Below are 12,913 nucleotides of genomic sequence, written 5' to 3' on the forward strand. Positions count from 1 at the left end.
CTCTGTCTTTCTGCCAGTTTGGAGCTCTTCTTCCTTGGGGCTGGGGGTGAGTACTAGTTGCCAGTCATATGCTCTAGCCTGTGTCTCCTGCAATAGGATGTGGCTGGGGTCTGATTTTCAAAAAGATTGGAGACAAGTTCTGTGCTGATAAGGTTACTGACTCTACTGTACTAAAGAAATTTTTTTCTTCCTTCCATCTTCCTTAAGATAGCACAAGTTGACTGCATTTTTTGTTCTTCTAGAAATCTGAAAGCAAAAACTGCCCTAAAGGGACATGCCATTCAACATGCAGATTTTTCACCAAATTCCCAGATAGTTAACTTCTTTTAAATGGAGGAGCAGGAATTGTAGTGGTAAAGTCTTACATGGTGAGGAAGATTTCAGACTCTGAGGTGGAAAGGCATACTAAGATTGAAGAACAGAGATAAAACCTTCTCCAATGCCAAACAATTTAGGAAGGTACAGAGCCTACTGTTCAGGTCCTTTCACAATTGACAGGTAACTGTAGGAGGGGGAACGGCAGGAGTAATAGGTTCCTTAGAATATTGCGGCAGAGACAGCATCAGAAACAGAGGCTGTGTCTGGTCTCCTCAACCACGGTCAGGAAAAGCTCTTTGTTTTTCACGTAGGCTTTATGTGATCCTACTTACAGGACTCCTGGGGGTATTGCTTTATTTGGGGCTGCTGGTTTCTTTGCAGGGTGGGTTGCTCAGAGGCCAGTAGCGTGTGGCAGAGGAGCATTACTGCTGTCATGTTGCGAGGCTGTTCATCGTGGGGGTGAGGAGAGGCTTCCACAGCCCCTGATACAATTGGAAGTCCCATTTTCCAGTGAGCAGCTTGTGAAGAGGTATTGTGCTGCCATGTTGCACCTCTTGGTGCTACACCAGCTGCTTGGGGACCTGGGGTTGGCCTGGCTGCCAGCTCTCCTGCCCTGTTGCCAAATGCCCATTGCCAGAGTAAGTTTTAGAATCATAGCATAGTTTGTATGGGAAGGGACATTGCAATGAGCAGGGACATCTTCAGCTAGATCAGGTTGCTCAGAGCCCCGTCCAACCTGACCTTGAATGCTTCCAGGGATGGGGATCACCTCTCTGGAAAACCCGCACCAGTGTTTCACCACTCACATTGTAAAGAATTTATTCCTTGTATCTAGTCTAAATCTCCCCCTTCTAGTCTAAAGCCATTACCCCTTGTCCTGTCACAACAGGCCCTGCTAAAAAGTCCCTCCCCATCTTTCCTGTAGCCCCCTTGAGGTACTGGAAGGGGCGGGGGGTGTCTCCATCTTCTCTGCTCTACCGGAGCAGAGGGGACTCCCCTCCCTCGCCCTGCTGGCCGCGCTGCTGGGGCTGCAGCCCAGGCTGTCCCACCACGGGCATGCTGCCGGCTTGGCAGGGCGATGATGGGGATGACCTGGCGGCTCGGGGCCGGGGCCGCGCGCGGGCCTGCTGAGGAGGCGGCCTGCGTTTGTCCTGGCCAGGGTTACGGCTGTCACCCCCCGTAACTCCCGTCCGGCGGGATGGGAACCCGGAGCCGGCTTGTTTCCAGCCCGGTGCCTGTGTCGGGGCAGTTGCAGTTTGTCAAACAGCCCGGCTGCCGTAACGGCGGCGGCGACACCGCAAACCAACCCGCCTTCCCCCCTCACCGCCTCCCCCGCGCTGCGGGCCCGGGCCGCCCGGACAACCTGTGCGCATGCGCCCGCGCCCGCTCCCGCGGCGCCTGGCGGCCGGCAGGGGGCGCCGCGCCTCCTTTGCAGGGCGGCACCGCCCGGCTTCCGGTCAGCTGATCGCGTCCTTCCGGCGGCGCGGCGGGGCCCAGCCATGCGGATTGAGAAGTGCTACTTCTGCTCGGGGCCTATCTACCCGGGACACGGCGTCATGTTCGTGCGCAACGACTGCAAGGTACCGACCCACCGCCGCCGGGACGGCCCGGCCGGGCCGCTGTCCCCGCCGGGACCCGCTCCCTATCGCGGCCGGGCGCTCTTGGCCTCGCCGGGCCTGCGCCGGAGGGGGCCCAGAGGTGTCCGCTGACAGGCGCTGCCGGGGCCCGAGGTCTCCCCGGGGCTGGTGCCGCTGTCCCGGGCCGGGGTGCCGCCGCCTGCGCTCCTGCCAAGCTCCCCCCTCGGCATGTGGGGGTTCTTGGGGTGACGTACCTCAAATTCGGACAAGAGGGCGGCGGCAGGCAGCGTTTCCCTCGCCCTGCCGGAGCCCACGGCCCTTTGGTGGGGCCAGGCTGTAATGTGGCAACTGCTGTGGCTGTCGGGAAGAGCGTGGGCTGAATTACTTGCTTTTCCTGGGAAATTATATGGTTCTCAGGGCAATTCAAAACTTCCATCCTTTAATTTTCTGATTTTAGAGAGGTAGAGGCTTCAGAGTAAAGGCAGGTGATTCTAAAGCTTTCGACAATCCAGATCACAGACACTAAAAGCTGTGTACTAAAGCTAATGCGTTATGTCTGTCTCATGGTACTCTACTAAAAGTTGTAACTCCCTCAGATATCTGATGTGACTTGCCCAATTGAGGCTGTCATAACAGGACATGCATAGCGCTTTGGGCTTTGCATTATGGTGACAGTTTCGTACATAAAATGTTGTGTACAGTTTCCCAGCCTCTGTGGTACTCCTTAGCAGTCCTATAGGGCATTGGAGACCCCAGTGTGAAACGAAGCTTACACTAATAGCTTCCTTCCTGTGCTCAGATGTCAAAATAAGTACTGGCTCAACTGTATTGCTCATCCAAGTCACATCTTTTGGGAATTCAGAGGTAGATGTAGATTGTCACAGTTCTGTTTACTAGAAAATGGCCACAAGGTGTCTTGTGTTTAAAAAAAAAATAATTAAATAATAAAGTAGCATAATAGCAGGTTAGTTGAGAACAGAGATTTGTCTGAGTTAGGGTGAAAACTTGACAGAAGAATGTTAAAAAAAATATTGTTTGAAGATGATTACTAGAAGTTTCATATTTTCTGTTAATTTTCTTTAGAAGTGGTTACTAGATGGGAAGGAGAGTGCAGTTGAAGAAAAACTGGGTTTTCAAAAACTTATGAATAACAAGTGTAATTTTGATTTTTCTCAAGGAAGGTTCCAGCTCTGCTCTGGATACTAGACAGCCAGGATAATTCAAAGTGATGCAAAAATTTAGGGTGGATTAAGAACCGTAAACAGGGATACGATTATGTGTTGTCCTTCATCCCCCCGTCTTACTGCCATCTTGCAGCATACTCTTGGACTGGAAAATGTCTGTTGGATTTGGGGCAGTTTGGGATAGGGGGTTGTTCTTTAGCTTGGCTGTGTTACGTGATTTCAATACTAATGAAAGGGAAACTTCAAGCATGGATAGTGATGTTTCTTTCATGCATCTTTAATGGGCCTGAAAGCATCACCTGGATGAACATAAGGTGCTTCCACAGCTGGCAGTGGCAGGTGCCTAAAATGGGTCTAGTGTTCTGTAGAATATGTAGAAAAATTGAAGGGTAGGGGGGAAAAGGTCAGTTAGGATGTTTTGGTATATGCTTTAACAGCTTTCAGTAAATTCAGTCCAGGACTTAACTAATGTGCTTAGGACTCCAGTTGCAAGGTAATCTTTAATGCTTAAAGCTACATTCCAGAAGATAGACTTTTTGTGTGTGTGTGTATTGCATTGAAAAATGTTATATGAGAGGTGTGAGGATTTTTTGTTGTTGTCAGGATGGCACTGTATCTAAAAAGTGCTGACAAGTATAGAGAATTGTTTATTCACAGTACAGGTTTAGTTTTATAGATATTTTTGCAGATGATAATTCTCACAGCTTCGGTATATTTTATTTATAATCAGCTTAATTATAAGCATTTGTGCATGTTCCTGACAGCTGTGAAAGTTATTTTATAATGAAAAAACAAGAATAGTACTTGAAATTCTGTGTGTTAATAGCTATATTTGAGCTAAAAATACTGAAATTTGAAAGATCAATGTAATTTTCAATGTATTATTAGAGAAACTTCAGTGTTTGATATCATGCTTGCAATAGGGCAGGAATGATGTGATCTGACTGTAAGTTTATTTCCCTCCCCTCCCTTCTTCTTTAAGATATTTAGGTTCTGCAAATCAAAATGCCACAGAAACTTCAAAAAGAAACGAAATCCCAGAAAGATGAGGTGGACCAAAGCATTCCGGAAAGCAGCTGGCAAAGAATTGACAGTGGTAAGAAGTTGAACTGGTTCACACTTTACATTAGCTCACTAAAATGGCGAAAATCTAGTCTCTTCCAGTTGCAAACAGGTTAGGTTAGCTACCTTAATGCGTTATCATTTAATTAGATGAGCATGAGGGATGGAGTACATAAGTGGAGAAAAAAAGGGAATGCGAAAGAGGATGTGAGAGTTTTCTTGAGAGTGGCTATTCATTTAGCTTGATTGTAACTTGGAACGTCCTATTTCAGCTGCAGTGTGGAAGCCGGTGTAGCAGGTTGGACTTAGCGGTTTCCAAGTCCAAGGCATTTTTTTCCTATCTATAAATCTCTTACTCTCTGTCTTTCTGCACAGTCAGGTAATCTGGGTTACTGGGTACCCCAAGAAGTCTCTATGTAGACACATAAGATAGTTAACCCTTTGAAGTCTCCTTAAAGCATACAGTATATAAGAAAAGTCCTTGCATAGATAAGAATGTTTCAAAAACAGCATATGAGATCTTAAAATAGTTCAAAACAATTTCAAGACAAAGTTACTTCAGTGGTAAAATTACTGAATGTTCATGTTTGGTGGGACAGTCCTTAAATAATTTAAGAATTACTGTGACTTAACTACATGTTTTTTGACAGAATACTAACAATTTAGGAAGTATTTTGTCATGGTGATTTGCTGCTTTCTGTGCATCTTCCATGGAGAAGAATGTAATTTTATTTTTTAATGTGACTTTGAGAAGCCATTGCCATCTTCTATAATTGTATTTCTTGCTTTCAAGTTCTTCCTGGCTAAGCTGAATGACCTTTTTGAAAGTAGCGGAGGTCTTAAATTAAAATTCCTTCATACATGCTCCAATTTTGAGATATATCCATGTATGCTAAGAATTAAAACAATATATAAACATTGTGCTTTGTTGTAGTTTGGTTGGTACCTATTCTTACATAAGCCAGCTTTGAGGAGAGCGTCTAAGTAGACTTGTAACAATGGGAAATACTGTAGTTTGTAAGCAGGTGATAGTTCTTTCTGCTTTAAACAGGTACATTGGATAGAGGTTAAATATATTTACTTGTTTTGCTGGTTTTCAATTATTTTCTGAAGGGCTTTCTTACTCTTTCACTCAGAATGGCTGAGGAGTCAGTCATTCTGTCCCCTCATGTTTGGAATTGAAAAGTTCTGATGGCCAGTATGAGGCAGCTCTGGTTTATCTCCATGTGTGTAGGTTAGAAGAGCCTGGTGCTTTGAACATTTGTACTCTTATAAGACTTCTTTTTGCTGTTTGTGGTATGTTTTCATGATAAAAACCAATGCTGTATATTTTAAATGGGTAAAAGCTGACTCAGTTTAGGATAAACTGTAGTGAATTTATATGGTGCTGTGTCACATTTAGGTAAAAAAGAATTTTAGGTAATTTTTTGTTTTTAAGAATAAGAATGACATGTAAATGTTAGCATACGGTGTGCTCTACAGCTTATATTTTGGATATTTTGCTTGATGCTATCTCAGTGTGAAAACTAACATTTATGTGCTAATGGAGCGTGGCTTATAAGTGTGTATGTACCTTTTCTTGCTGTTCTGTGCAATTGCTGTCATTGAAGCTGTCGTTAGCTCATGTGAAAATTACCAGCTGGTCCGATAACTCGGCTTTACCACTACAAAAAAGAATCTGTGGGCAAGGAAAAGTCCTCAGATAAAAGTTGATATAAAGCTAAATATGCGTAGCAAAAAAAAAAAAAAAAAAAAATCAGGGAACTGTTTTTCTATCTTAAACTCTTGCGGAAAAAAAAAAACCACAAAAAGAAAAACCTCCCACTGCCCCAAACATCCCATGACATCAATTGAAGTATTTCACAATTTTGAATGGTTTTATATTGTTTCAATATTCTTAAAATGAAATAGTGTTTCTTTTTTGAACCTTTTCAAAATTACAGGCTTTGGGTAGAACTTATTTGACCTGCATTAAATGCTTTTGACTCTACATGTTTTCAATTTTGCCTTCTACCTGTCTACTCGACTCTGTATTTCCTACTCCACATTGGTCGTCTTTGCTCCTTTTGTCTTGCTAAAATGAAAATAGCCAAGGGAGATGTTTCAGTAAATAATTCTCTTCAGACAAATCACTGTGGTTTCTGACACTTTGAGGTCAAACACTCCACTCTGTTTCCTTCTAGCTTAGTACTCTCTAAATGTTGTTAAAGTATAGGAACTGAGATTCTGCAAGGGGGAAAAAATTGTGTAAAATATTAAGATGTGAGTGCTATAGTAAGAATGTATTGATCTAAATATGCTTCTGTATATAATCTATATTTACTTTTTCTGAATATAGGATAATTCGTTTGAGTTTGAAAAGCGTAGAAATGAACCAGTGAAATACCAGAGAGAGTTGTGGAACAAGACTGGTGAGTCGTTTTAGAAAAAACAAAAGATGAACTATGGGGTGTGAGCTTTTAGTCTACTTGAATGTTTTCAAGAAGTTTTCTTATATTTCTGACACTTTGTAGTGATTGTGTTTGAAATAACTGGAATCATGACCAGATTTTTATGTGTGAAGGAGGTTTGAGTTGTGAACAGGTGTGGAGTTTCACTTGATTTTATTTTTTTTCAGAAACTGGTTAGGAAATAAAGTGCAACCTTCCTCTATTTTTTAATTATTATCTTCAAAAAACCTTAGTGGTTATCCAGCTTTTTAAGAGGCTCTTAGTGTAAGCGTTTTATATTCATGGAGTTGCTTCTTTGTCCCTGCTCATTCCACTTCAGTTTAATAAATCAATTGCTATAAAATGGAAGAGTTACTCATGTCATGAAACCAGGTGCAAGTTATCGCCTTCTCCTTTGTGGGATTCATTCAAGTAGAGTGAGAGTCTTTTGTTGTGATGGCTCATTGTAGAAAATATATATAGGCATGAAAATGGTATCATAAACAAGTTTTAAAATACAGTTCATCATAGTTGGTACACAGAATATTCCTCTAGTCTGCTCTTTGAAGAAGAAATAACTTCCTCTATATAGTATAAGAGTGGCCTCTGATACAGAGCTATTATGGGATGCTGGTAGTGTTGTTCTGCAAAATCACATGTATTTTCAACCGTAGGTATGTAAGCACATTTAAAACAACTTCTGCTTTATTTCAGTTGATGCAATGAAGAGAGTGGAGGAAATAAAGCAAAAACGCCAAGCCAGATTTATTATGAACAGGTGAGGAGAAGTATTTGTGTTATGGGAGCTCTCACAAGTCTGTATTAGACAGTCGATTTTTCCAGAGACATGATGATCAAAATTTTTAAATGGTTATTTGCTTTGTACGCACACATTCATCCAAGCAATAGGGTAAAATATTTTCAGTGGGCTCTACTGTGATACCAAACTACTATGCTTTATTGGCTGTCTAGTGAAATGTAGCTTTTGGACGCTCAATGATAATAGTTTTATTTCCTTGTTTGTAATATGGAGTCTTAGGCTTAAAAAAATTTCTGGTAAGAGCTGATATAATACTGGCTTTTTTTTCCTGGCTTTTTTTTCCTGGTTTTGTACCCAGTATATGCTTTAATTGGTTTTCAAATACTTTTAACCTTTATTTCCTTATAATCATAGTTAGTTACTGCTTACATACCTTTAGCTAAAGATGTGTGTCACGCATTAAAGCGAAAACATACATCTCCTCTTTGAGGGTAATTACATTTAATTCCCCTCCCCCAGATTAAAGAAGAGCAAAGAGTTGCAGAAAGCAGAAGACATCAAAGAAGTCAAACAGAACATCCACCTTCTTCGTGCCCCACATGCAGGTAAGAACTTGCTTTACCTGGTTTGCTTAGGTTAACTTGTGTATACAATTTTATGATTAATATTGATTTTTTTGGGGTATGATTAATTCTACAGATAAATAATCCTGTGCATTTCTCTTAAAATAATTTGTCTATTGAATGTGGAGAATAGCTCTTGCTACCAAATGGAGGCAGTGTCTTTGTTCTGAATCAGACATGCCTTTTATTTGCCTAGTCCTGCATTCATCCTTCCATTTCCTTATTTGAGTATTTTAAACTGCACTCAATACCTGATACTCTCTGAACTGCACGTTTGTTAACCAATCCGTTTATTTAAGTCTTCCCTTTGAATTGATTATTTGAAGTCAACAGACTGTGCCACTGACAAATAAAATACAGTAGTTCAACTCTACTTTTTGAATTTGTTAGCTAATTATGAGTTGGGGTTTTTTTTTGCAGTTCACTGTGTATAATGAAACGTGCATGAAAATGCTGTTTCTTCAGTGTAAGCCTAACATTTTAAAAAATATGGTAATTTAACAGATTTTCCCTCAAATCTGTGCCTAGTTCAGATATAATAATATATATCATTTGTTAGTGAACTGAGTTTTTCAGTTGGAGAAACCTGTTCTAAATAATTTTCTGGTTTCTGAACTCTTTATTACAAGTACTAGTTTATATTAGATGATGTTGATAGAAATGGATTGTAAAGATGATTTTTTTTTTTTTAAATACAATTAATGGAATTAAATAATGCCGAGATGTTACAAACATTTCCATTACTTCCTGTTTTATAAAAATTACCATTGATTTTGTCTCTGCAAATGTAGATGTGACATGTTATTAGACATTAAGTAGAATTCTGCTCTATGGGGTTTCTTTCCAGCTTGCGTTAACTACAGTCTATGATTGTATGTATGTGAAACAAGATTTTGTCAATATATATTTAAACTTTTGTTTCATCTGTCCCTTGTTTTTTGAGGAAAGAAAACAAAAAAGGATCTGAATTCAAAAGATTAAATCCGAGTGTTCATTTCTTTTGTCTGGCTTTGCTTATGTTAAATGAATGATGCACAATAGCACATCGTACATCTGTTAGTCAAACAGCTACCTCTTCACTGTTTTGCAATTCCTGCCTAGCCTTCAAGAGAGCAGAATCCAGTATCAGTCCCAGATTTTTTTTTTTTTTTTTTGGTTTGATTTTGGTAGCATTGTTAACACTATTAACAATAGTGTTAACACAAGTTAACACTATTGCCATCCAACACAGCATTCAGGAGGGCTTAAATTTTTCTAAGGCCATTCATCTTTTAAAAGTAATCCATTTTTGCAGTCCGTTTGCAGGGTTCTGCCAGGTATTGCCAGATATATCAAAAGTTCATCATACTTGATGAAAGCATATGTTGACTGTATTCAAGATTTTGCATAAAAACAGCATCAGCTTTTCTGTTAAAACAATTCTTTAGTAGTTTAAGTGGTGATGGAGGTTAGCAATAAATACTTATAAGCTTGATGGGTTTACTCCCAAAAAACTTTATAAGCAATATATTTAGGCTGTTTCACCTAGAATAGACACATAGATTGTTCAAAGAAAAACAGTTATTTAGGTTGAGAGAGACACCTTTAATTTATTTTTTTTCTTTGCTTTGAAGGCACACCAAAACAGCTGGAGGACAAAATGGTACAGAAGTTACAAGAGGATGTGGCTATGGAAGAAGACTCTTAAAATGCTTTTATTTTCTATTTATATTTCTTCAGCAGTTATAGTTCCTTACTGCCTCACCTGACATCATTTAGAACTGTGCTTACAGTTGAAGAAAAACATATTTTAATGAATAGTGGTCATTTACAGTTTGAATGATTTTTGGTTTTATAAATAATAAGATGGATACTGCTTGGGCAGTACTTTCAGTCATGTAATTTGAGCAAACCTTGTCAGCAGGAAGGAGGATAAGGCATATTGTTTGAGATACTATTTTTGGATAACTTTTCCTTAGTAATTTAAGGAATACAAGATGTTGGTCCTGAGCTTTTCCTGCTTTATCTGTTGTGCTTTCATACTGGCAAAAGCAGATAAAAATCGATCTTAATGGTTACAAGGTGGAGCAGGATGTATTCTTTTTTGTCAGTCCAGTGCAGTCCAGACTTATTTTCACTCTTGTTATTGGGAAAATTTTTCAGTTTGTTATGAATGCATGTACTCCTTTTTAAGTCAGCTTCCCCAAGATTACATTGCAGTTGACACCTAAGCCTGGCAAAGCTAACATTGGACATTCTTCTGTTTGGAAAATGGTAGAGGTGATAGCATGCAGTCTGAAGATGGACGTGCCATTCCCCCGACCTACTGAAACTCAAATCTGACATATAATCGTGCTGACTGAGATGCTCAATAAATCACATTTTTCACTGTTTTTACCTAATGCTCAAGATTATTTCAATAGAGAAGAAGATCGTGTTAAAGCATTGACATTTTGCGTACTGTGGTGGGATTTATCTTTATTCACTGTGTCATCAGTACTGAGATAAATACTCTGCTCAGAGAAGCCTTTCAAAGGCCTCTAAAATAGTATTTACTTTCTTGTCAGTGCTAGTTATCCTGAAAAATCATAATTCGTAGTTCTATTCCAAGCTTCAGTATGTGCTGTATCAAGCACTGGAAAACTTCCTCCTGCCTACTACCTACATGTGTATTGTGTAGTCAGAAAAGTCACATTTGAACATATGAAAGGGGGCGATGTGGAGTGCGTGAAATAAACAGGTATTGTACTCAGTTTTTCATCTTGTGATTTATTAATTATGTTTAGCTATTTAGAAAACTTTGAGATAAAAATAATTCAATTCTAGTAATAAAAATATGTAATTCCTTCATATTTTAATGAAATTAAAATTTTGCTATAGTTTAAAATTTGCTGATAATAGCTGATAAGTATTTTAGGTGTACAGTATTATTATTTCCCCTCTAAACTGTAATATAAATAAACATCTGAAAAGCCTATGGTAAGTTGACCAGAAAACATTTCAGTGGGGTAAAATCACTAAGCTGCTGCAGTATAATCCTTGGATATAGAGAAAGGAGACCTTCACAGAATGTTAATTAGTATGTCTATGTGTAGCTGAGCAAGTTGACTCAGTATTTCAGCTTGGGAAATGTATTTCTTGCATGGCTCATTTTACCATAGTATTTGATGTCTTTAACCCTTGAAATAGAATGCTTTATCTAAAAATCTTATTACCGATTTTTCTTTTACTGAGTTTTAAAGATACGGTGTTCAGTGAGTGCCAAGTTTTAATTTTCTCCAAAAATAGTAAAGTAAATCTGCAAAGCAGAGAAAGGTGATGAATAATCCCGTTGGATGTTATGCAGTATTTATAGACAATCTTTTACTTCATATGAGGTTTTCTTAGTATTAAATAATTTATATTACATTTTATCCATAGTTTTTCTGTCTGCATCTTTAAATGAACTGCAGTCCTTAACTTCTTTGTGTGCTCTATAAAAGCGTCTCTATGGGATTTTTAACCCTTTCCTATGAGGGTTTGCAAGTGAAACACTCATTTTGCAGCAGCTGAGAAGAGCCATTTGAGGAATACACTACAACCATAAATGCTGAACATCCTGCCAGTTCTATGAGTTGCTTAGTCTGTGTACTTCGTTACAGCCTGTGCAATAGTATAATTGCAAGTAAGGGCTATTTGGAAGTCAGTTCTGAAGTTGTCCATCATTGTGCAGGCATACTGTTTTCCTGAAAAGCAGAGACTTGTTGCCTGCCTTTTGTGTGCCTTGTGAATACATAGGAAGTAGTTGAGTTCAAACATTTGTCATAAGCACCCGTTCTGAAGGTGCCCTTGTGATTTTCTTCTTATCTTTTTTTTTAATTTTTATTTAATTGCTGTGATGTCCTGTTCTCCTGTCTGTGTCAGCTAGAGCAGGATGCTGCTGAGACAGCACATGGTGAGGGGTGAACAGCTGCAGCTGAAGAACACCATGGGGCTGGTGATCCTCCATCCTGCCCGTCTCCGCATGCAGAGACCTTCCCGAGGAGCTGCTGAGCTGTGGAGGAATGGGGGGTTTTTCTTTTCTTTTAGGGGGCTCTCTGTCAAACCACATCTCTAATAGGAATTGTTCTTATTCAAAGACATTTTGGTGAAGAGAGATTTTCTTTGCTTGCTTGGGATGAAAATTTTCAATAAGACAAAGCTGACTGGAAATTCCTTTAAATTTTTGATTTTGTTTACAAGACTTGGAAAGAAAATGTCCAGCTGAGCAGATGGGGAGCCCTCATCTGCCTTCTGTCTCTGGCGCTGAGCAACGCCCAGCCTTTTGGGGTGGCAGGACCTGCCATCAGTTCCCCCTTCAGTAGCAAGTTGGAGAGACGGTATTTAATGAGCAGCACATTGTTACTCATTAGAGATCTCTGTTTTCGTGTCATATGTGCATATCACTGATCCTGTCTGTGGTGAGATCTATTAGGAGTGTGGAGCACAAGGTACCGTGAGTACAGTCTGTTACAAGACTGATGATGATGTGTCCGTTTGATTTGATATTTAATCAGAAAAATTATTTATTAATTACTGATAGTGCTTACTTCCAGTATACAGCCTGTCTTCCTTGGCATTTACTAGATCCAGCAAACTCTTGCTGTTTTGTGTTTGTACTTGATGTGATTGGAGGCCTTTCTTCAAAATAAAGTATGATGGGATCGATCAGAATAAATGTGATACTCCAAGAAATGTCTTCTAGTTTTAGTTGCTGTCATCTTTTCTTACAAAACAAAGCCAGATGTATGTTTCTGTTGTTTTACAGACTGTGCAAAAGGTGGAAATGTGGATTTTTAATAGTGATTTATGAAGTGACTTTTTCTCGTATTTCCCCTTTTCCTTTTTAATCCATCACTTTAATGGCTTCAAGTTAAGCACTGGCTTTGTTTTCAGGAGAAGGTTAACGTCCTGCTAACACATTGTAGCTGCTGCCTCACCTTGTGCCGCAGAGCCTGGCGCA

The 12,913-nt window shown here is 39.7% G+C and overlaps 1 protein-coding gene across 1 annotated transcript; it reads left to right on the top strand.

The window, feature by feature from the left end:
- The first annotated feature begins 1,773 nt into the window (after positions 1-1,773).
- RSL24D1 (ribosomal L24 domain containing 1) lies at positions 1,774-12,628 on the top strand. Its single transcript, XM_014944692.1, has 6 exons — positions 1,774-1,898; positions 4,062-4,175; positions 6,480-6,552; positions 7,285-7,348; positions 7,850-7,935; positions 9,567-12,628. Exons 1-6 carry the CDS (start codon positions 1,818-1,820, stop codon positions 9,638-9,640), a joined length of 492 nt encoding a protein of 163 aa, XP_014800178.1. The 5' UTR covers positions 1,774-1,817; the 3' UTR covers positions 9,641-12,628.
- The last annotated feature ends 285 nt before the right edge of the window (positions 12,629-12,913 follow it).

Source organism: Calidris pugnax, unplaced genomic scaffold, assembly GCF_001431845.1.
Source record: "Calidris pugnax isolate Ruff unplaced genomic scaffold, ASM143184v1 scaffold70, whole genome shotgun sequence".
In the NCBI taxonomy this organism is placed as follows: domain Eukaryota; kingdom Metazoa; phylum Chordata; class Aves; order Charadriiformes; family Scolopacidae; genus Calidris; species Calidris pugnax.